At 40.9% G+C, this 22,305-nt stretch overlaps 1 protein-coding gene across 1 annotated transcript in view; it reads left to right on the forward strand.

Moving 5' to 3' along the window:
- The first annotated feature begins 8,048 nt into the window (after nt 1–8,048).
- Nucleotides 8,049–22,305, forward strand: part of CPD (carboxypeptidase D) — a 64,904-nt gene continuing 50,647 nt past the window's right edge. Inside the window, exons 1-2 of the mRNA XM_037162776.2 lie at nt 8,049–8,871; nt 14,907–15,154. Of these exons, the coding sequence (XP_037018671.2) occupies nt 8,138–8,871; nt 14,907–15,154 (982 nt within the window). The 5' untranslated portion in view covers nt 8,049–8,137. The remainder of the gene's footprint in view (nt 8,872–14,906; nt 15,155–22,305) is intronic.

The following is a 22,305-nucleotide window of genomic DNA, read 5'->3' on the forward strand; positions in this document are numbered from 1 at the left end:
AGAGTCTTCGGGAAATAGAGATCAAAGTCACTGTCACGGCCTCGTGATGTGGCTGCAGCAGAGCTCTGCCCTAGAAATAGGTCTTAACTAAAGTTGAAAATAGAGTAGGCCTACCTAACCAAGAGCACATTTTGAAAGAGATTTTGATAAACAACTTGAATTTCTTTTTGGTCTGGAAAGATAAAGACTCCAAGGAAGGAAGAGCAAACTCTGTAAAAAACAATGAGAAAGCCAAATAAGCCACAACAAAAACGTAAAGCAAGATGTATTCCACCTAACTCACAGAAGGAAGTACTGTGGAGTTACATCCTACCTGGCTGTCTTAAGGCAGGTTCTCTACGATCACACAGTCTGAGACAGGGATTCTGGATGAATGATTTATTGAGGGAGTGCCCTTAGGAGAAACCCAGAAGAGATGAAGGGAAGCAAGATAGGGGAAGAAGCTAGGCAAGGATGAACAAACTCTTACCTTGGCCTGATTCCACAGCAAGCTCTGAAGCGTACATGGCTCCAGAATTTGTCCCATCCAGAAGCAAGGGACCCTGCATCTGTGAGGCAGTTGGAGGAACCTGGTGATAACAGGGGGTGATTTGATGGTGGGGGGCAGGGTGCAGGCAGTGTGTTGAACTTGGCAGGGATTTCTGGCAAAGCAGCTCCTGTTCTAACGGAAATCTTCTGAGGAGTGGTCGGATGTCAGCAGCAGCTGGTGGAAGGGCAGGCTGGCCTGGTAAAGAGGATCTGGGGACCTGGTAGCAAGTACAGGAACTGATGCGGTCAAAGTTTCTCTTGAAAGTTCCCTCAATGCCTTCATTTTGAGACTTTGTTTCACTGAAAAAATTTCTCTTCAGAAATGAAATCATTCTTTTTCTTTTTCTCTTCTTTTGCTGTTTCAGACACAGCAGCAAATTTTCAAAAATTCTAATTAAATGCTGCTTTGTGTTTTCACCATTCATGTCTTCTAGAGATAACTTTTTGTCAGTCCCTGTAACTCTTCTGAAAGTTCATGTGTCTCTTGGCCCTCAGTTAATTCTTTAGTTTCTTTCTCCACAGGCATTAACTAGGTGTCTGGTGACCTGAATAATGCATTTCATTTCTTCACTGGTGATTAATAAACCCTTCAAATTAGTCCCACATTCTTCCCACAGTTTCCTTTAACATACACTTCTGTTTTAGGTTTGGTTGCTTATTTCTTTTTCTTACTTATTATCATTGCAAGTTAGATGCGCATACAATACACATAAAGCTCAGACCAAGTTAAGTGAAATGAACCTCGGTGCATGATGGCAAGAGCTCTGAGCTCTGAAAGGATTTTGCAAATAGGGCTGGAGTCTCCAGCTCTGCTGTGTGACTTGCCTGAACTGGTGAGTGGCAGCTTAAAATTAAAAACTTTCTAGGAGGCTGTGCTAGTCCTCAGAGTTGTTGTGAGCTGGATAAACTGGATAAAATAACACAGGAAAGCACATACAAACATGTGGCGGTATGATTACATGCAGACTGCAACTGACAACACATTTACCTTTCAAATCCCAGATTTGATTTCAAATGGTTGCTTTGGGTTCTGAGGTGACTTCAATTCTCACTAGTGTTTCTTGGGCTGCAAGTTGCTGGGATTTGACTTTCTTTTGCAGAGGTCATCCCGAGCAAGTGGCCACTTGTCTGGGTGGGTTAACAGCAGGCCCCCTGCCCCCCAGGCATGGAGCAAAATTGAAAGGGAAGGTTTAACAGCGACACAGTCTTTCCTCTCCCTTGTCTGTGTCCATCTTCTCAGGGAGCTCCCAGCTCCACAGGATGGCTTTTCAGAACTCAATTATTTGGACTTCAGCCACACTTTTCATGTCCTCAGACAGCCTCCTCAACAACAACAACAAAAAAACCAAAAAACCCTTCTGACCCATGTCCCATTAGCTTTCAGGTCCAGATAACATGTTAGAAAACTGCTTGTTGGTCCCTATAAAGTGTCAGTGGCTGAAAACTATTATTACTTTCCATTTCTCTTTCACTCTTTGAAATGATCATTTCACACCTTTCTCTTTCCTCAAGCCTCCAACACCTACAATTGCACCCTTACTCAGCTGGTGGCCTTACTTCCTATTTCATTAAGAAAATAAGGGCAATCAGCAGAGAACACTCACCAGCTCCCAACACCTCGCCTACCCACTTACTGGCACCTATGCCCAATACAGTCTGTCTTTCGCTTTGTGACTACAGATGAAGTGTCTGTGCTCCTAAGACGATCCTTCCACCGGTGTAACGGATCCTGTCCCTTCTCAACTATCTGTGTTCAAAGGCATGGCTCCAGCAATTCTCCCCCCTCTCTGATACACCATCAGATTTTCCCTCTACTTGATTCCCATTAGTATATAAACAACCTGTAATTTCTCCCATCTTAAAAAAAACTCCAAATCCCTGAAAACCTTCTGGGTCTTCCATCCCCATACAGCATTGTCCCATTTTTCTACTCTCCTTTACAGCAGGATCCCCCCAAAGAATTATTTCATCACCTTCTGAATCCACTCCATGTAGGTTTCCCTACACCATTCCACAACAACTGCTCTTACAACAGCCATCAATAACCTCTGTATTGCTAGTCCATGATCAACTCAACTTAGTCCACGCCTCTGCTTCAAGTGCTCTTTTCTTCATTTTTTTTCCTGTTTGAGAATTCTTCTTATTAGAAACAATAAAAAGAATGATGTCTGACTTCCGGTCAAGATGGAGGCATAGGTAAAAGTGGCTTGCCTCCTTGCGCAACCACAGCAAAAACGACAACTAATCCACAAAACAACCATCACCCAAACTCATCAGAAAATGAAGCTGTGTGGAAGTCCGACAACCACAGAATTAGAGAAATCATATTCATCCAGACAGGTAGAAGGGGCGGAGACAAAGAGATGTGGAGATGCAGACACAGGGAGACGTGGAACAGATGGTCCCACACACGTGTGGTGGATAAAAACCAGGAGGGATACGTCAGGAGTGAGGGATCCTAGCCCCACACCAGACCATCCAGCACAGGGTTCCAGTGCCAGGAACATATGTCCCCATACCTTCTGGCTGTGAAAAACAGTGGGTGTTAGGGCAGTGAAAGAAACTGTGGGATTCTCAGCTGCCTCCTCTTAAAGGGCCCACAACAGACTTAGAACATACACAGACTCACTCCCTCCCTCTGGGCTCCAGCACCAGAGCAGCAGCTGGAAGGGCACCAGAGGCACACAGGGAGAAATTGAAGTGTCTGGCATCAAGATGAGTGCCAGGGGGTGCTTCTCCCTAGACAAAACTCCAGAGGCCAGGCAATGGCTCATAGTCCTCTGTGAGCGCTTCCCCACAGAGAGCCACAGAGTGAAGACACCATATCAGAGAATGCATCAACCTGGTTCACATGGGTTTTCCCCCCTTGGCGATTACCTAGAGTTCTGCCCCATCCAACTTACAGGTGTGCTTTTCTATCACAGGCCTCAGTTTTAAAACACAGAGTCAAAGCAGCTCTACTTAACAAATAGAAACAAACACAGGGAGACTGCCAAAATGAGAAAACGAAGAAATATGGCCCAAACAAAAGAACAGAACAAAACTCTAGAAAAAGAACTAAACAAAATGGAAATAAGCAATCTATCAGATGTAGAGTCTGGAACACTGGTTATTAGGATGCTTAAGGAACTCATTGTAGACTCTAACACCATAAAAAAAATCCAAGCAGAAATGAAGTTTACACTAAGTGACATAAAGAAAAATTTACAGGGAATCAACAGTGGAGTACATGAAGCTGAGAATCAAATCAATGATTTGGAACATAAGGAAGGAAAAAAAACATTCAATCAGAACAAAAAGAAGGAAGAAGAATCTGAAACAATGAGGATTTGCTAAGGAGGCTCTGGGACAACTTCAAACATATCCACACTCGAATCACTCAGGTGCTGGAAGGAGAAGAGAAAGAGCAAGAAATTGCAAATTTATTTTAAAAAATAATGAAAGAAAAATCCCCCAATTTGGTAAAAGAAATAGACATACAAGTCCAGGAAGAATAGAGTCCCAAACAAGATGGACCCAAAGAGGACCACACCAAAACACATCATAATTAAAATGCCAAATGTTAATGATAAAGAGAGAATCTTAAAAGCAGTAAGAGAAAAGCAGACAGTTACCCATAAAGGAGTTCTCATAAGGCTATCAGCTGATTTCTCAAAAGAAACTTTGCAGGCTAGAAGGGATTGGCAAGAAGTACTCAAAGTGGTGAAAAGCAAGGACCTATAATCTAGATTACTCTAACCAGCAAAACTGTCATTTAGAATTGAAGGGCAGATAAAGTGCTTCCCAGATAAGGTAAAGTTAAAGGAGTTCATCATCACCAAGCCATTATTATATGTTAAAGGGACTTATTTAAGAAAAAGAAGATCAAAACTATGAACATTAAAATGGCAATAAATTCACAACTGTCGACAACTGAGTAAAAAAAAACAAACAAAAAACTAAGCAAACAAGGAGACCAGAAACAGAATCATAGATATGATTTATCATTTAGAGGGTTATCAGTTGGGAGGGGGGAATGGGAGAATGGGGGAAAAGGCACAGGGAATAAGAAGTACAAATTGGTAGGTACAGAATAGACAGAAAAATGTTAAGAATGGTATAGAAAATAGAATAGCCAAAGAACTTATATGCATGACCCATGGACATGAACTAAGGGGAGACTGCTGGAGGGAATGGGGGTACTGGGTAGAGGGGACAAAGGGGGAAACTTGGGATGGCTGTAATAGCATAATCAATAAAAATATTTTTAAAAATAATGATTTCTGAAAGCTTGTTATATGCCCAATAACTATTACATTAAAGGTTATACACCTATTATCACATTTAATTCTCAGAAAAATGAAATAACTTTCCCAAGGTAAAACAGCTAAGAAAATGGTTGATCTATGATTTGAATTCAGTTCTGATGCCCAAACTTATGATCTAATGGTTTTGGTGAAGTTTTCTCTGGATTCTTATCATAATTAGTTACTTTTTTCCCTCTGTGTTCTAACAGCTTTTTTTCCTAGTTCACTACATAGAACCTATTATAGAGATTAAACACACAGGCTCTGAAAATAGACCCCCTGGGTTTGAGTCCTGGATCTGTGACTCACCAGCTGTGAGACCCCCAGTGTCTCAGTCTCTTCATCTCTGCAATGAGAATAATAACAGTACCTATAACAGGATTGTCATGAGGATTAAATGCATCAGCCAGTGTAACAGGTTTAGCCCAGTGTCTGTCATGAGCCCTGGCCCTGTGGACATATCCTGTCCTGTGTTCTGTTTCTCTCCCTAGACTGTGGCCCCCTGGGACAGAAGTGTCCCTCATTCATCTACTACTCTTCCTGCACCGAGTGCAGTAGCTTTCACTAGAGTGGGGGCTCCACAAACATTTGTCAAATTGAACGTGTGAGTCCGTGGGTGTTTCTGCCAGACTATGTGACATTTACAAGTTCAAGCACCTGGGAGGTTTTTTTTTTTTTTTTTTTTTTTTTTAAAGAAAGTGGTTACCAAAGTCAGGCAGGCCCTCCAACAGCTCTGCCCTGTTTTTAAAAATCCAAGTCATAACCACTCTGCTTCTGTGAACACGAAGCCTTTCCCCATGTTCCCTCTCTTAGGAAGTCGAGGCTTTCCTTGGTGGGGAGGAAGAAAGGACCACCTGTCACAGGGTTCAAGACTTTTCAGGGACAGCTGGAGGTATTTAGCTGGAGGTTCCCCTCTAGTGAGCAGCGACAAGGTCAGGAGCTGTGGGTTTCACTTCTAACCACAGGCACAGTGTACCCAAAAAGGATGAAGGCTCCAGACCTGAAAAGAGGCTGCAAACATGCCATGTGAGGCCTGAGGATTCCCGGGAGGGTGCTGGCTCCAGTTACCTCATATTATTTCACTGCCCTCGTGCTCACTTACATCTCAAATCTGCATCAGTAGGTGAGGCTCCAGGAGTGAGGTGGCAGGAAGAGGCTTCAAAGGAGAGTGAAAATGGTGGAAAAGGAAGTATTTGATTAGAGGTTAACATGTCCCCTGGGGCTTCTTTGATCTGGATTGTTGCCAAAGTGTGTAGTGTAATGATTAAGCACTCCCAGGAGAGAGTGGTCTCCGTGCAGAGTGGGGGTTTTGTTTCTGATGAGTTGCAGCTGCTGTGTATGATGCAGCCTAGACCAAATTCGGTGTGGAGAAGAAGCAGCATCCACAGGACCAGAGTGACCGCTGAACTGATTGTCTTCACCTGAGCCTGTCTGCTTTCTCCTGTCCTAAAAAACCTCAGTGAACACCTGTAAGTTGCTTAGGCTGTAATTTGGAGTCAGCCTACAATCCTCTTTGTCACTAGATCCTGTCCATTTTCCCTCATTAAAGGTCTTTCAAATCCACTTCTTTCTCTCCACCTCCACTGGCACTGCCCTCAAGGGTTCGGCATTTTATAATGTCTTTTCGGATTGTATCTTTCTTACAGTTTTTTCAGTCTTGAGACTTAGGTCTACTCCATTCTCCACACTGCTGTCAGAGGGATTTTTCTAAACTAGCTTAAAATCCATCAGTGGCTCTCCATGGTCTCCCAAGTACTCCCCAGAGCACTGGCTTGAGAGTTTTTTTGGGTTCCGATCCTGCTTCTCTGGCTTGTGTCCTATCGGGTCACCTCCACACCTATGAACTCCTTCACCTCAGAAATCCTGATCATCAGCATGCAGTTCCCAGAATGTGAAGTATTTGCTCTCAAGCCTGCAGCCTTCTGCGCTTGTTCTTCCTTCTGTCCAGAATTCCTCCCTCCCCACTTCCTCTCCTTCTCCCTTCCTCTTCCTCAGGCCGAATGAGGTTTCCCTTACCTGAGTCCCCATATCTCTATTGTAGCACTGATCACAAACTGTATCCAATCTCCAACTGAGGGGAATGAATTGCTTACCAGCGCCTAGCTCTGGCACACAGTAGTTACTCAATAAATATTTGATAAACGAATGAATTAACCCCTTACCAGTCATACTGGGTTCAATCATAGTTCAGGGAAGGGGCCTTGAAATGCCTGGCTCTGAAAGAAGGAAATGAAAGTTATTGCAATTATATTGTTAGATGGGTAGAATTTCACACTTGATAAGAGGATTGTAAGGTTTTGTTTTTCTTCAAGCTAAAGTGACTAGAGCCTGGTTTAAAGACCAGTTTAAAGGTCTCTTTATAATATAAAACACTGTATTTGCCTGTTTTGACCATTGAGTTCAAGAATTATTCACCAAGCATTTCCAGAAATGTCAAACCTGCTGTTTTTAAAATGTCATTGTAACGTTGCACTTAGACAAACAAGTCGCTCAGGAAAGTTGTGAAGGGTGGGCAAGTGAACTATGAAACGAAAGCTGCCTACAGAGGGCTGAGACCAGCACCCACGGGAACAAGTGGCAGTGAAATAATCTGGGGTGACACTAAAGAAATATTTAAATGAACACAAAGGGAGCCTACTACATATCAGATATCGCTAAACAAAAAGGAGACACCTTCTTTCAACACGAAAACTAAAATTCGAATTAATTGCTTTGTGAGGTAATGAGCCCCGGCCATTCCAAGTGTCCCATTCTTTTCAATAGCGTTCAGAGGGTTGGTCTCAAGCCAAGGCAGAACGACTCCGGTGAAGGCTGAAAGGTGGAAAGGGCTAAGGCTTCCCAAGGCTTTCCCAACGTACATTCTTTCGAATCTTTTGGTTCTTTTGATTCTCGGTTTTAAGCGTTTAAGTGAAGCCGGGAAAAACTCCAACAAAGATGGTAAAGGAGCTAGTAAAAGCTCCCTTTTATGGCTTACCCCATTCTACTCAGAGAATGAAAGAATGGAGTAAGCCATAAAGAAGAGACTGAGCCAGCAGAGGACAAGCGGAGAAAATGCAAGCGAGAGAATGAGGAGGAGGGAGAGAGGAACCCTAGTGAAGAAATAGAGTGACCAAACTTCCCGGACTGGAGGAAGGCAAGACCAAAGGGAATCGGCGACTTTAAGGAAAGCCCCGCCCACCAACGTGACGCAACAGAAGAGACCCTTCCACGATTGGCTGAGATCGGAGGGTTGCTAGGTGCTGAGGGGATCCGGCGGGCCCGGGCCGGCCGCCCGGAGCTCGAAGCTGCGGGAGTGAAGCCCAGCTTCGCCGCGCTGCTGGAAGATGGCGAGCGGCTGGGGCGCGCGGCCGCCCGGGCGGCAAGGGCTCCTCCCGCCGCTGCTGTGCTTGCTGCTGCTGCTGTGGAGCCCGGGCCGGACAGCGCACATCAAAAAGGCGGAGGCGACCACTACGACGACCAGTGCGGGCGCCGAGGCGGACGAGGGCCAGTTCGACCGCTACTACCACGAAGAGGAGCTGCACTCAGCTCTGCGGGAGGCGGTGGCCGCGGGGCCCCCCGGCCTGGCCCGCCTCTTCAGCATAGGCAATTCGGTGGAGGGCCGTCCGCTGTGGGTGCTGCGCCTCACGGCCGGCCTGGGGCCGCCACCCCCTGACGGGGACGCGGGGCTCGACGCGGCGGGGCCGCTGCTGCCCGGCCGGCCGCAGGTGAAGCTTGTGGGCAACATGCACGGCGACGAGACTGTGTCGCGCCAGGTGCTGGTCTACCTGGCCCGCGAGCTGGCGGCTGGCTACAGCCGCGGAGACCCGCGCCTCGTTCGCTTGCTGAACACCACCGACGTGTACGTGCTGCCCAGTCTCAACCCGGATGGGTTCGAGCGCGCCCGCGAGGGCGCCTGCGGCTTCGGGGACAGTGGACCTCCCGGGTCCAGCGGCCGCGACAACAGTCGAGGCCGCGACCTCAACCGCAGCTTCCCGGACCAGTTCAGCACAGGCGAGCCCCCGGCCCTAGACGATGTGCCCGAGGTGCGCGCCCTCATCGACTGGATCCGCAGGAACAAGTGAGTGCCTTCCTCCCTCTCCCCACAATCCACCGGAGCCACCAGCGCAAAGGCAGGCCCCCGCGCTCAGTGGGCGCTCCAACAGTGCTTACAGGCCTTAGGGACCGGGGCCTTAGGGAGGGGACAGGGCCCAGACCGCTTAGCCTCGTGTTCCGGTAATTGTCCGAGAAGCTCTGCCTAGAGGCTGTCATTTGTTCAACTGATGCGAAGAGAGCAGTTTGGCTGGAGGGAAGATTTCTTTCTCGCCTTCCGGTTCCTGTTTTCACAGGACCATAGGAGCTGAGTGATGGAGGAGACTTTAAGAATAACCTAGGTCAGCTCCCTCATTTTATAGATAAGCTGTCAGTATTGTGATTATCTTACTACTCTGAGCAAAGCCCTTTCAGGGGCCACAGCCTACTGAGATAGACACCATTAATATTGCTGTTTTCCATATGGGGAAATTGAGGGTCAGATTGGTTGAATAATTTACATAGTACGGAGTGTAGTTGGGACTTAGACGCAGGCAGATTGTTAGTGCTCTCAGAAGCCATACAGGGAGACCGTACCCCCGAATTGATAAAGGACACTCAGATTTTCCTCTTGGTTATTTGACAGAAACTGGTTTTCTTCCAGTCTTTACTACCTCTGACCCAGCTGAGGACCATATGGATATGGCTGGAGAACTTGCACAGATCTGGAACCTTCATCTGTGAGCGGCTTCATTTTAAACTCTCTGAAGGGTTTCTGATGTCATTTGTGCACTTTATTGTCACACTTAATACCCACCTTAAGTGCTATTAAGCACTATATAGGTTTTGAAAATCAAAAAGCATTAGGACCTCAAGAAATTGGTGTATAACCAGGGAATATTATATAAATACCTATGGTATGTGTTTATGCACCAAGTAAAACTTTATAGGAATTGCTCCTACAGCAAAATGTGTGTGGGCAGCAATCATATGGATCCTCTCTGTGGAACAGGTAGAACTTTCACTTAGTCTTGAGAGATGGATAGGATTTTTAGCAAAACAGAGGCAAGGAGTAGAGGAAGAGGGAACTTACTCTGGATGGAATAGTGCCTGAAGTGAATATGCACCTCTTCCCTTTTTCAAGGTTCAGTTTGCCAGGATACCCCCTCCTTTTTTTTTATTGCCTTCATAAGGCTAATTAATCTTTCCATCTTGATTTGAAGATTTTGGAATGACAGGTAAGATAAAAGTAGTAATGAGCAAAGAAGAGTCTCTCGGAGCTGGAGTCATCTACAAGATTTCAGTGTATATAACACCTAGAAAATTTGTGGGCATTGTGGCAATTCTAGATTCTTTTTATCTTCTGCCTTTCACTTTACTCCTTTTGACATCCCTTGTAGGTATTTAATTTCACGTATGCTTTCAGAAAAAAATTTTTTTAAGATAACCGTGTCATGACTTCTGAACATTTGCATAAGAAATGCAACTTCGATGTACATCTTATTGTCAGAAGCTGTGATGGCCGGGCTTTTCAGAGATGATATATCAGATACACTGCTTGCAGTGCTTCAAAGACATGTTTAAAATACCCTGTCACAACCCTTGCAGTGATGTAAATTCTATGACTAGATTTTTCTCTTCACTGTTAGTTCTGCTGTAACCAAAAATGAAAATGAGCTTTGTCTTGGTACGTTCACCTTGAGGCTATCCTGAAAGCTTCAAACTTTAAAATTTGGAATCCCGAATTCACACTCTGGTTAACTGTTTCATAATGCCAGTATTTAATGATGGTAAATTATGGTCTGGGTCAGTTGGCTCAATGATACGAGCTTGTGAAGATGTTAAAAACTCATCTGTCTCAGATGGTATTGCATAGAAAGTCATTTTGCTTTGGGGCTATGGACTAGGCTAATCACACATTTTTCAAACGTGTAACTAATTAGAAGAGCAAGTAGGTGACGACACAGGGTCTGGCACAAGCAGCGCCTGCTTGAGTGTGGTTGGTAGGGTAATAATATGGATGTAATAATTTATCATTTTAATTTGAACATTTCATCTGAAGTATCATATGGTGTGCTTGAGTGTGATATTGTTATGTTACAGAATTACATGCTTATGATTTTGTAATAAAAAAGGGGCCTTGTTAGTGCTGGACCCTGTATATAGGAAGAAAAAGTACATCCATCCTCCCCCAGTCTTTAAAAATTAACTCAAGCCCTGGCCAGGTGGCTCAATTAGTTGGAGTGTCATCCCATACACCAAAAAGTTGTGAGTTCAATTCCCAGTCAGGGTACGTACTAGGTTGCGGGTTTTATCCCCCAGTGGGGCATGGGCGCAATGGGGAGGCAACCAATCAGTGTTTCTCTCTCACATGCATGCTTTTCTCTCTTTCTCCCTTCCTCTCTCTCTAAAATCAACAAAACATATCCTCAGGTGAGGATTTAAAAAATTAACTCAAATAATGATTAATAGCAAAGGACACAGATATGTGAATAAAACTGACATATGCACACACAATTTGAGTCAGCTTTATGGTCAGGAAATTTGAAACCCAAAAGATTAGTCTGTGTGGGGACATTACCTTTTATAGTGTATTTTGTGAAATAAATCATTCGAATAATTTCTTGGAATCCTATTCACTTAGCTATAGTAGAAATAGGTTTTTGTTATCATTTTAAATATGAAAAATTTTAAGACTGAATTCTTCCTGCTTAGAAAAGTGAAGTTATTTTCTTCATCTCACTTTAAAACTTCATCCAGTGAATGTTTCTGTACTCCAGATGAGTACAGATTGAGACATATACTCAGGAAAATATTCAAGATTTTAACTCCATTGTTAAAGACTTTACAATTTACTTGACTCCCATATTCCTGTCACACTGTATTTTTTTAATTAAAGATATATGCTTAGATTTTAATAGACTAGTCTATAAATTATTTTCGGTATCTTTGTGAAAAGCATTATCATATTGTTGAAGGTGGGTATAGATTACTTTTAGAGGCTTGTGTATATATCTACAGTTTCCTGAATCTTTAGTTTCAGTTTATGAAACTGAAGTCTAATTTAGTTTATTAGACATCAAGTTGTCTTAATTTTTGAAAGTTATTTATAGGGTTATCTATAGAGTTATAGGGTTGTCTGTAATATAGTTAACTTAAAGATTTATATTTTAGTATCTATAGACTTTTGTTATAATATTTGTAATATACTTAGCAGCTACTTTAAATCTTATGCAAAGTTGAGCCCTGGCTGATGTAGCTCAGTGGACTGAGCTCAGGCTGTGAACCAAATGGTCACTGGTTCGATTCCCAGTCAGAGCACATGCCTGGGCCAGGCCCCCAGGCATGGGGGCCAGGTCCCCAGTGGGGGGCGTTCGAGAGGCAACTACATATTATACTTCTCGCCCTCTCTTTCTCCTTCCTTTATTCTTGCTCTAAAAATAAATGAATAAATTGTTTTTAAAAAAAGAAAGGTGATGCTAAAGTCAAGTATGGGAAACCCTTAAGAGAATTGATTTGAATGGAAACCATAAAATACCTTTTAAATAAAATTGGATTGATATGCAAAGTTGGTTTGACAAAGAATGGTATTGGTACTTTTATTTTTTATTTTATTATTTTTAAAGGTTTTATTTATTTTTTGACAGAGGGAAAAGGAGGGAGAAAGAGGGAGAGAAACATCAATGTACGGTCGCCTCTAATGTGCCCCCTACTGGGGAACTGGCCTGCATGCACTGACTGGGAATCAAACCAATGACCCTGTAGTTCACAGACAGTGCTCAATCCACTGAGCCACACCAGCCAGGGGGCCTTGGTACTTTTAAGACCGTATAAGTAGAATAAGGAAAATCTAATAATTGAATATTATCACTTTAGTACATTGCGAGTGTTTCATTGTTCTCAAAGTACTGTATTTGGTTACAGTACAGGCCATTTTAATACTATTTCTAAGAAGTGTTGCAAAAATTGTGGAGCAAAGTAAAAACTAGCATTTAGTAAAGAATTGTGGAATTTCAAGTTTTAACTGAAAATAAAAATAAAGACTATATAATTAAAGTAACATGTTTCAGTTATGAAACATGTTATTGAGTTATTTTATTTCACTGCAACATGAATGCCTTGAGGGCATTTTTGTGTCTTGTTTCTTCACCGAGGTACTCTAGTGTGTAGACTGTCTGGTGCACAGTTGACACTCAAGAAAACTTGTTACCGAATGGATTCCTGAACTGGGCCCCTTCTTGTAACTTTCCCAAAGTCAGTGGGGGAAAAGTATTTAAATTATTTTAGGCATGCAAACCAGAAAGTAAATTGTTAATACCTTAAGCTGGGAGAGGGATGAGTAAGGTACAGTTAGAATGTGCAATTAGTTTTTGTTTCTGTATCATCGTGTCAGTCAAGGGCTGGCAGTAGACCTGGGGAGTAGAAAGATAATCTATGATTCCCAATGCAAGATGCTAGATCTCTCCAAAGGATGAACATTTATTGAGCAGGTGCTATAAAGCGGTCATTTTGCTAGAGATGTTTCACATGTTATTTTTTTTTAATTCTCATAACAACCATGGGAAGCAGGTAGCATCAATCCCCATTTTACAGATGAGAGGGAAACGGGTTCAATTAATGTAAAGGTAGTCATTTCTCCTTATCATATTTTCAGTGAGCCAGGTCTGGGAGACTGAGTGTTCTTCACCCACATTTGCCTGGCTCCGTAGCCTGTGCTATTGCCACTACACCAGACAGCATTCTCCTGTGGTGTCTGGCAGAGTGCTAATTACAATTATATTAGTTTTTAATTAGTGTCTTTTCATAGTCTATTTTAGTATTTAATCACTGTCTTTAATGGCTAAATTCTGCCTACTGATGAGCAGATTCTCTGTAATTTTCACTGTTTGATCTCCTCAAACAGTTTAGGGATCTGTTTAAACCTATGGAAAGTTCGTTGGGACATTCCATAGGTTTAATCTTCTTTTAAGCCTATAGAAGTAAATGTTATCTATCAACCTCCTTTAAAATTTCTGTAGGTCAGTTCATTTCAACCACAAAGAGGCAGAAGCAAGAAAATCCAATTTCAAGTACAAAGAGAAAAGTGTTTAATCTTTACTCATAGTGCTGGCTTGAACTGTTACATGAGGAAGAGGAGTGTAAGTAGGATTTAAGCCTGGTTTTGCCTTTACCTTTCACCATAAAAGAAGTATTTCTGTGTCTGTAAATTTGACCAGATTGTAGATGGGTTCACTTAAAAGTAGAAACATAAAAAAAGTAAAAGTGTTTCTTCCGTAGGAGCAGTCTTGTCTCCCTGTCAGTTTATTTTCTAATGGCCCGATCAGGAACCTTGGGCCTACAAAGAGAGCTGCTTTTACGGTGATGCAATGGAGGACTAGTCTTTTATGTGCTGTATTGTTTTTCTCTGAAAGCAGCTCAGTGTATCAGGTTCTATACCCCCTCCCCCCGCTCCCACCAGTCTTCTCAACTGCGGCTTTTCTCTTGAAAAATGTGAGTTTAGTATATTGTGAACTTGGAGCAAGACAAAACACATCCTGTTTTAGACTCCCCATCTTAAAAGTTCTCTTTGGGCAGTGATATAGAAAGCATGAAAGTTATTAACCTAACTAATATATTCAGCAAATATTTATTTATACAAGTCACACTTTCTATGAAGTTAACACATTATGAACCACAAGTTTTAGGTTGAACTCTATGATATTGTCATTTTCATAGGTCAAAAAATGATTAGCTATTGGCAAACTATTTGACCTAATACATGAATGTGGGATTCACTAAGACATCTCCTGAAAACATTAATTTATACTGTGTTATCTGGTACTTTTTTAATAATGGAAAAATTCTTTAAAGTTATTTGAGGTTAATTCAAGTTGTTAAAAACTGTTTGAAATTTGTTAAATCGACAGTGCTTGCTTTCCACTTTCTTTTTTTGTTGTTGTCAGCCTATTTATAACAGCTGTTAGTGTTGTCTCCTAGGTGTCAAAAGACATACTGGGTTTATTTATGAAAGATGTGAAATTTTTAAATACATAGAGTTTTCTGTGCCTTTTTAAAATAACATGGGATTTGGTTGTATTTTCAAAGGTTCGTGCTTTCTGGAAATCTGCATGGTGGCTCAGTGGTAGCAAGCTATCCTTTTGATGATTCTCCAGAACATAAGGCCACTGGAATCTATAGCAGAACCTCAGATGATGAAGTATTTAAATACCTGGCAAAAGCCTATGCTTCAAATCACCCCATTATGAAAACTGGGGTGCCTCATTGTCCCGGAGATGAAGATGAGACTTTCAAAGATGGGATCACAAATGGTGCACACTGGTATGACGTAGAAGGTATGTAAAGCACTGAATTTGCTATATTTTCCCCGTTGTACATTTAGTCCCTTATGTATACTCTTGAATGGAAAAGAGGGAACTTTGAAGAATTCTCATTTTTAAAATCTTTTTTTATTTTGAAATTTTCAAACCCACAGTAAAGTTGAAAGAAAACTACATGAACACCTGTATACCCTTCATTTACAGTTATTACCCCAGATATTTCAGTGTGCTCTCCCTCCCCGCTCCACCCTTCATTCTCTTTTGTCAAGCCATCCAAAAGTAGGTTGCAGATTTCATGGCACCGCACCTTGAAGTACCTCAGCATGTATTTCCTAACTCCTGGGACATTCTCTTGTGTATCCATATACCATTGCTACAGCTGAGAAATCAACAGTAATTCAGTATGTCATCCCACATAGTGTCTAACTCAAATTTCATCTGTTATCCTAAAAATATTCTTGTTAGCTCCTTTTCCTGCAGATCAGATCCAGTCAGGGTTCAAAAACTATTTGGCTCTTGTGGGGGTTTTGGTTTTTGCTTGCTTGTTTTTTTAGTTCCCCTAATCTAGAACAATCATCATTAACACTCTCTTTTATTAATGATAGCGAACGCTTAAAGAGTTCAGGCCAGTTGTCCTACAGACATCCCGTACTCTAGATGTCACCTTCTTCGTGGTAAGATTCAGGACAGACTTTCCCGTGAGGCCAGTATAGAGATCACATCACATCAGGAGGCACATCACGCCAGGATGCTGGTGGCCTCACTGGACAGCTTGGTTACTGGTGATGGCCACCAGTTTTCTTCATTTTATGTAAAGGCACATTTTCCTTTTGTATTCTAACCTGTGGTGCGGTCATGGAATGCTGTGTTTTTTTTTAATTGTGGTAGCAGCTGTGTGTGTGTTTTTCCAGAAGCATATATAGATATGTCAGTTATAAAATTTGCTGTTTTGACCATTTTTAAATGTAGAATTAAGTAGCATTAATTTATCCATATTGTTGTACAGCTGTGTCACTACTGTTTTATAAAACTTCATTACCTCAAGTAGAAACTCTGTAACCATTAAGCATTAAGTCCCTATTCCTTTTTTGTTCCCAGCTGCGGGTGATTTTTTGTTGTTGTTCAGTTTACAGTTGACATAAAATATTGAATTAGTTTCAGGTGTACAATATATTACAGACCTTTATATACTGGTAACTTCTAATCTTTCTATTTCTGTGAATTTGCCTATTCTAGGTATTTTGTATAACTGGAATCGTATAATATTTGCCCTGTATCTGGCTTGTTTCACTCAGTATAATGTTTTCAAGATTCATTCATTTTGTAGCATATAGCAGAACTTTATTCCTTTAAAAAAATTTTTTTTTAATTCTCACCCAAGGACATGCTTATTGGTTTTAGAGAGCGGGAATGAAACATGGATATGAGAGAAACATATCAGTTGCCTCATGTACGTGTCCCGACTGGGGACCTAACCTGCAACCCAGGCATGTGCCCTCACAGGGGATCAAACCCATGACCTTTACATTTACAGGACAATGCTCCAACCCACTGAGCCACACTGGCCAGGAGACAACTTTATTCCTTTGTACAATTGAGACCTATTCTGTCGTGTGTATGTATATACTGCATTTCCTTTATCCGTCTGTTGATAAGCGCAGGGTTGTTTCCACCTTTTGGCTACTGTGAATAATGCTGCTATGAATGTTGGTGAACAGTATCTGTTTGAATCCTTATTTTTAAATCTTTTGGGTATATGTGTTTACTCAGGAGTTGAATTGTTGGGACATATGGTAATTCTGTGTTTAGCTTTTTTAAGGGACAGCCAAATTGTTGACCACATTGGCTGTACCATTTTATATTCCCACTAACAATACACAAGGCTTCCAATTTCTCATGGAATGCGATATTTGAAAGAATTGTTAAAGTAAACTAGAATTGTTTACCTTTTCTTTTAAATGTTATAAAAGCAGCTATTGTTGATTTTAAACTTTTGATAAACTTTTGGAATAGTAACTTTTTTGTTTTTATATACAGGCTTAGACTGTTTAATTAAGAGTAACCAGAAGGAAGAGGTCAACCCATGGAAATGTCATCAGTATAAACCTTTTCTCTTCTTAGAATCTGCCCATGATGAAATATAGGTCTTCCTTTTGTTCTTATTGTCAGTCACATTATAAAATATCTTATGATATTTCTGTTAACATGCCTTCCCTTAAACTTTCAAATTATTCTTTGACTTCATGTGTCAGGACATGTGTACCCAGGTTGGGCCCTACGTGTGAGGACTCCATACTTCGTAGAGTTTTCTGATTCCCTCACAGCACAGGTGGCACACACGAGGCCCGCGGGCCAAATCTGGTCCTCCACCTTGTTTTATCCAGCCCAGCACCTTGCGTCTACCCAGCGGCAGTGCCGAGCTCTCGCTGAACTAATAAGGAGTAGTTACATTTAGACAGTCCTAAAATTACGTTAGGTCCTTGAAGGCGACCGTGCAGCTATGTGGTCCCTGGTGAAAATGAGTTTGACACCCCTGCCTTACCGTTTCTACCAATGTTCCTTATACAGGGTGGTGCAAAAGTAAGTTTACAATTGTTTGAGTGGAAAATAATGCAATAATTAGAAAATAATAATACGAGAATAAACTCGGTTTCATGTACTCACAACTGTAAACCTCCGTTTTGCCCCACCCTATATATAACAAATATCTGTCCACATTCAGAGCAGTTTGAAATGTTTAGAAAAAAACTTTCTGCCCATAATAATTAGAGGTGATCTTAACAATTGATTATGGAAGATAAATCTATGTTATACTATTTAAAAAATAAGTGTTCTGCCTTCACAGTAAAATTATTTGGTTAAACCAGTTAATAGATTTTTCTGATTCTTCAAACATCTGACAAAGCTTAATTTTGTTGCTGCTGTTGTAATTGTTTTTATGAGCACCAACTTCTCTCTCACTTTAGCCAAATGGTCAGGTGTATTTTGTGTTATATTATTTCTACAGTAGCTAGCTTTTATCTCTTTCTGTCTCAGCAGTATTGAACAGTTTCAGTATTTTCAAAAGGCAGATTCATTGTTTACCTTATGTGGGATTGCATGAGTAGGATGTAAGATGTTATGAAACCTTGTGAGTAGGCATGTATTCAGACACTGATGTCTTGGAGTAATTTTACTGATGCTTTATGTGATGTATTTAGAAATTCTACCTCAAAGAAGTATGACTTTCAGAGCTGAAAGTCCAACCCTATATTAACCTAGACCAACCCTTTTGAATTATAGGAAACCAACGCTTGAGAGAAGAAATATTTTGTAAATAACTTGTGTAATATTTACTTAGCAAATATTTACTGAGAACCTGCCACATCCCATACTCTGTATTAGGTGATGGGGATACAGTGGGAGCAAAACATAAACACTTGGCAGCTCTCAAGGATCAGAATGTCAGAAGTACAAATGTGAAATCTTCTGGCCGCACCATGATCACTTTCATTGCCAGGGCTGACACAGCATATCTAGCTGCTCCTGTGGGTCAGCCTTGCTTTTCTGAACATACTCTCAAACCTGCAGGTTGCACCTAAGGCATGATTATTCTAGTAAGGCCTGTGAGTAGTTGTGCTCCTCTGCTGACGCTTGTTATTGTGGGAGACTAAGCTGAACTTAATCATGGACCTGGCCTTCTATTTTTTTTTTTAAACCACAATGTGCTGATTTACATGCCTTTTGTCTACCACTCTTCATTAATTTTTTTCCTTCACAGAAGACATTAAAAAAATCATCTGATGGTTGAGTATGTTTATTCCAAGGCATATTGAATGAAACTGAATTTTAGTTTAAGTCAACTTTTAAGAATAGTCCTCTTTCAACTTATACAATTTTTAAAAGGGCAAGTAATCCCACTTTATTTTCCTGCAGATAGAAGGACTCTGGAAGGCAGTGGAGTGGAGTGGCTAAGACCACTTTGGAATCCTGCCGCCTTGGGTTTGAAGCCCAGCCTTGCCACTAGCTCTGTGTGTGTGAGTGTGTGTGAGAGAGAGAGAGAGAGATATCGGACAAGCTCAATAACTTCTCTGACCCTCAGTTACCTCACATACAAAGTGAAGATAGGCACCGTCTACCACAGAGGATCAGGAGATCCAAGTGAGAGTGAATGTAGAGCACTTACATACACTCTGGTAGAGTTTAAACTTTATGAAAGCAGGGACTTTGTTTTATTCATTTTTTCTATTTCTAGTGCATAGAACCATTCCTGGTATATAGAAGATGAATAATAGTCTTTTTTGAATTTTTAAATAAATCAATTTTGGCATCTGATAAATGAATAATGGTTATTTAAAATCTTAGATAGATGATCTTTAGCCTAGATAATCTTTGAAAAGGGGATAAAAATATTCCTCCCAGTTTTGCTCCTACTCGGAGAAAATAAGCTTATCTTGCTGGTGGCTTCTAGATCAGTCGTTTCTAAACTTTTTTTTATCTTAACCTACAATACAAAATACAAAAAGTAACCTACAATACAAAAAGTAACTTTCAGTTACTTTTGTACCTTTCATATATGTGTGTACATAAAACTGAAACATTTTCATGAAATAATACTTAACCTTTGCAATGTATTCTGGTATTGTTATATCTAATCCCTACTATTTCATTAAACAGAAAAACTTGTCTCAACCCACTAATATATTTCACAGCTCATTAATGGACCATGACCTGCAGCTTAACAAAAACACTGTTTTTGGTCATTCCATGATAAAATTGATTTATTTTCAAATTCTAAGTAGGAACAAAACACTTTACAAGCTGCATATAATACTACTTTTTTTTAAGACTTTTTCTTTTGTCCTGTCTTGTTTGTATGTTAGTCATTTCCAGTAAGGACTGAGGCCCAGATAGTTATCTCAGATGACCTACTTTTAGATTGCCTTTTTTATCGTATGAATGAGTATTGACGTAGGAAATTGGTCTGAAATACAGTTGTCAGGCATACATGTTACAGTCCATGCACTCTGCGATTAGTTAGCTACCATAAGGCTTACTTACATCTTTAAAAACCACTACTAACTTCGGGCTGAGTCTTTACAAACTGGTAATTATGAAATTTTTTCTTTTCTGGAAGAAAAAGAAAATGTTCTGTGGACTTATCAAAGTTTCTTCCCTCTGCTTTTATACTATGGGCAGAGAACTATGAAATGTGACCAGATGGCATATAATGTAACTGACTTAGTTTTTGTGAATATAAACTCCTGTGATCATGTGGGTAATGATTATCAGCATGAAGCAGAGGTCAGACTGAGTAGCAGTGCTCTAGGTACTGAGGTATACTGGGCTTGAAATAGATTGCTGATGGGAAGGGAAGAGCATGGGAAAATTAATTACCAAACTGTTTTGAACAGCATAACAGGTTAGATTTGGTCCAAAAAGACTGAAAAGCTTAAGGGACATTTTTTTTTGGTGTCATTAAACAGGATGTTATGGATTAATCCAGATGACACCAGAAAATTGGAATCTATTTAAAAACAACAAAAAACAAAGGAATGGCATAGAACTGAAAAAAAATACAGTATCTTATGTTAAGAAATACACAAACTGTATACAGCATAGGGAATATAGTCAACACTATGCAAACTACACAGTGATGGATGGTTACTAGACTTGGTGTGGAAATCATATCATAAGGTATATAAATGTCAACTCACTGTGTAGTATACCTGAAACTAATATACTGTATGCCATTATACTTCAATAAAAAACTTTAAAAAGAAATAGACAAACTCATAAACAGAGTGAGAGATTTTAAACCTGTCTCCTCTTGGCAGTTGTTAGATTGTGAAGACACAGTGTATTTCAATAACAAACCGATCTGACTGCCTCTTTTCTAATTTTTCTACAGAGTCTGTGTACTGATCTGAAGCATAAGTGATAAGTAATTTCTGAAAGATGTGTTTGGTTCTGCTGGTGCTTGGGTTACTTTGGGTTTTTTAAAAAATATTTTATTTACTTATTTTTTGGAGAGAGGGGAAGGGAAGGAGAAACAGTGGGAGAGAAACATCAATGTGTGATTGCCTCTCATGTGCCCCGTACTGGGGACCTGGCCTGCAGCCCAGGCATGTGCCCTGACTGGGAATCGAACCGGCGACCCTTTGCTTCACAGGCCCGTGCTCAATCCACTGAGCTACACCAGCCAGGGCTGTTTTTAAAATAATACAGTGAAAACAAAGTGGCAAACACAAAAAGTTGAAATAGAGCCTTCTATGTAATACCTGCTTGTTTCACATTTCAACAGGATCAAATCTAAACTTTCCTAGCATGACACTAAGGGTCCCACAGCCTGACTCAAGCAGACATTTCCAGTCTTCTCTCCTGCCACTGAACTTTGTCCTTCCCCCAGAATGTGAAACTTCACACGTCTGGCTGCTCTGTCTGGAAAGATTTCCTCCCATTCACCTGTAGCCTCCTCTGAAATCTCACCTGTAGTAACTGTCACTCTCCTGCCTTCCTAGATCTTTTTGTTTATACCTTCGGTATACTATTTATCCAATTACATTGTTAATAGTCTTTTTAAAAGATGTTATTTATTTTTAGAGAGAAGGGTGGGGGGAAGAAGGGACAGAGAAATATCAGTGTAAGAGAAACATTTATTGGTTGCCTCTTGCATATGCCCCAGCCTTGCACTGGACCCACGACCCAGGCATGTGCCCTGACAGGGAATCAATTGGTTGACGTTTCAACCTTTCGCTTTGCAAGATGATGCCCAGCTCACTAAGCCATGCTAGTCAGGGCACATTCTTAATAGTCTTTTTTTGTGTCTCCTGCTGGAATGTGAATTTTTTTATAATAAAAACTGTGGTGCTTTTCATTTTGGTGCTACCCATATACAAAGTGTATTGGCAGGGAAGGAATCCTGGAGGGAGAGAGACTAGGGAAATTTTGGTCATTTAGAGTCATGCCTTTTGGGGGGAGATTAGGGCTTTATCTAGAGCAGTGATTTTTCAACCTTTTTCATCTCATGGCACACACAAACTAATTACTAAAATTCTGCGGCACACCAAAAAATATATTTTTTGCTGATCTGACAGAAAACCAGGTGTAATTTTGATTCATTTGTTGTGTTGGCTATTGTCATTTTATTTTGACAATCTAAGGGAATAGAGGTGACCCTGACTAAA

This window comes from Artibeus jamaicensis, unplaced genomic scaffold (assembly GCF_021234435.1).
Source record: "Artibeus jamaicensis isolate MK-2021 breed Jamaican fruit bat unplaced genomic scaffold, CSHL_Jam_final contig_2790, whole genome shotgun sequence".
Taxonomy (NCBI): Eukaryota; Metazoa; Chordata; class Mammalia; order Chiroptera; family Phyllostomidae; genus Artibeus; species Artibeus jamaicensis.